This window comes from Seriola lalandi, unplaced genomic scaffold (assembly GCF_002814215.2).
Source record: "Seriola lalandi dorsalis isolate HSWRI2012SDOR001 ecotype SW California unplaced genomic scaffold, Sedor1 jcf7180002002195, whole genome shotgun sequence".
NCBI lineage: Eukaryota > Metazoa > Chordata > Actinopteri > Carangiformes > Carangidae > Seriola > Seriola lalandi.
Genome location: NW_019472851.1, coordinates 1 through 1,522, shown reverse-complemented (window position 1 = coordinate 1,522; position 1,522 = coordinate 1). Strand labels below are relative to the sequence as shown.

Sequence of the window (1,522 nt, the reverse complement as noted above, 5' to 3'; positions counted from 1 at the left end):
CACACACACACACACACACACACAAGAAATGTATCACACTTCTACTATATTGTATGTAATTCATTCTATTTTTTCTCAAGCCTTACTTCTTGATTTTGATTTTTTTTTTCCTGACACTGCCTCTCACTTCAGGTGCATCCTTCCTGGTCTGAGAGGCTGTGCCACAGACGATGATGTGGCCATGCATCTGATCAAGCACACTGAGGACTTTGAAAAGTATCTTCACTACATGGTGGGACAAGCTCAAGCAGAAGCCTGCGTCAACGACAAGGCTACCCAGCAGTATTTCAAAGTATTGACAAAATCTGTTTGGATTTAAACATAAACCTTTAACATGAATATTGTGGAAACTAAGTTGCTGAGTAGCAGCATTGTTGCACATATCTAATGTTCTTTATTTCTTTAATATGTTGCTCATTACACTTCAGGAGTTAGGAGAATCTGGTAAGCCTGACGCACCTGTCATGGATGTCCTTACCTTCCTCCAGCGACCAGTGGAGAGGATTCAAACTTACCAGGCTTTACTCAAGGTCAGCATACAGTTTCTTTTACAAATTTGTGTAGAATTCCACAGACTAAACTATGTTTTTGTTTGATTCTTTATTGTGCCCCTCACAATCAAACAGGAATATTGTAGAGAAACAGGAATATTTGTATCTTGGATATTTATTTCAACTAAACATATTTAACGAGCTACGCTTGTTCTGCTGTTGCACGCGTTGCAGTGTCTTCTTGAAAATTTGTCAGCTGATTGCCTAGATGTAAATGAAAAACTTTTTTTTGCCAGGAGTTTATCAAGAACAAAGCCAAAGGTGGTCAGAGCTGCTGTCTGTTAGAGGATGCCTTCTCTACGGTGTCCTGTCTGCCCTGGAGGTCTGACAACCTGCACCAAGTGTCCCTCATTGAGAACTACCCAGCTCCTCTAATTGCCCTGGGCGAGCCTGTGCGACAGGTAACTACAGAAGACTGCCATGTTTTCATTTAATTCCGAGTTAGGCTGACATATGGTCATCGCATGGTCTTCACTTGCCTTCTTCCCTCCAGGGAGTCTTCACAGTGTGGGAGGAATCTCCAGAAATTAAGACGGCCTCTAGAGGGCATCAGAGACAAGTCTTTCTCTTCAAGGAATGTATCGTACTGTGTAAACTGAAAAGGGACACTGGCATGAACAGTGACACCTATACCTTCAAGAACAAAATGAAGGTAGCATCTATGCTCCTGTTTTCCTACTAAATCTACTTGTGTTCGTGGGGCAATACAAAAAAGAAACTATTTAATATCATAGCTTTTCACACTCCATGACGATTACTGTTACTACTACTATTAGCACAGTTTACTCTGATTTCTTTTTCCACATTTTGACCTCACCATCCTTCTCACTTATCTGCTCAGCTGAATGATGTGGAAATAAAGGAGACTATGGGTGGAGATGAAAAGTCTTGGGGGTTGTGGCATGAGCACAGGGGCTCAATGCGGAGGTACACACTGCAGGGCCGCTCCACACTGGTGAAACTGCCCTGGC

The 1,522-nt window shown here is 42.3% G+C and overlaps 1 protein-coding gene across 1 annotated transcript; it reads left to right on the top strand.

Annotated features, from left to right (window-relative positions):
- Nucleotides 1-132: 132 nt before the first annotated feature.
- LOC111665337 (obscurin-like) lies at nucleotides 133-1,514 on the top strand (the record flags this gene model as incomplete). The annotated part of the gene is made up of 5 exons (XM_023420313.1): nucleotides 133-292; nucleotides 429-530; nucleotides 788-952; nucleotides 1,045-1,203; nucleotides 1,393-1,514. Coding segments are annotated over 5 exons (708 nt in total), but the record flags the coding sequence as incomplete, so codon positions are not given.
- Between the last annotated feature and the right edge of the window lie 8 nt (nucleotides 1,515-1,522).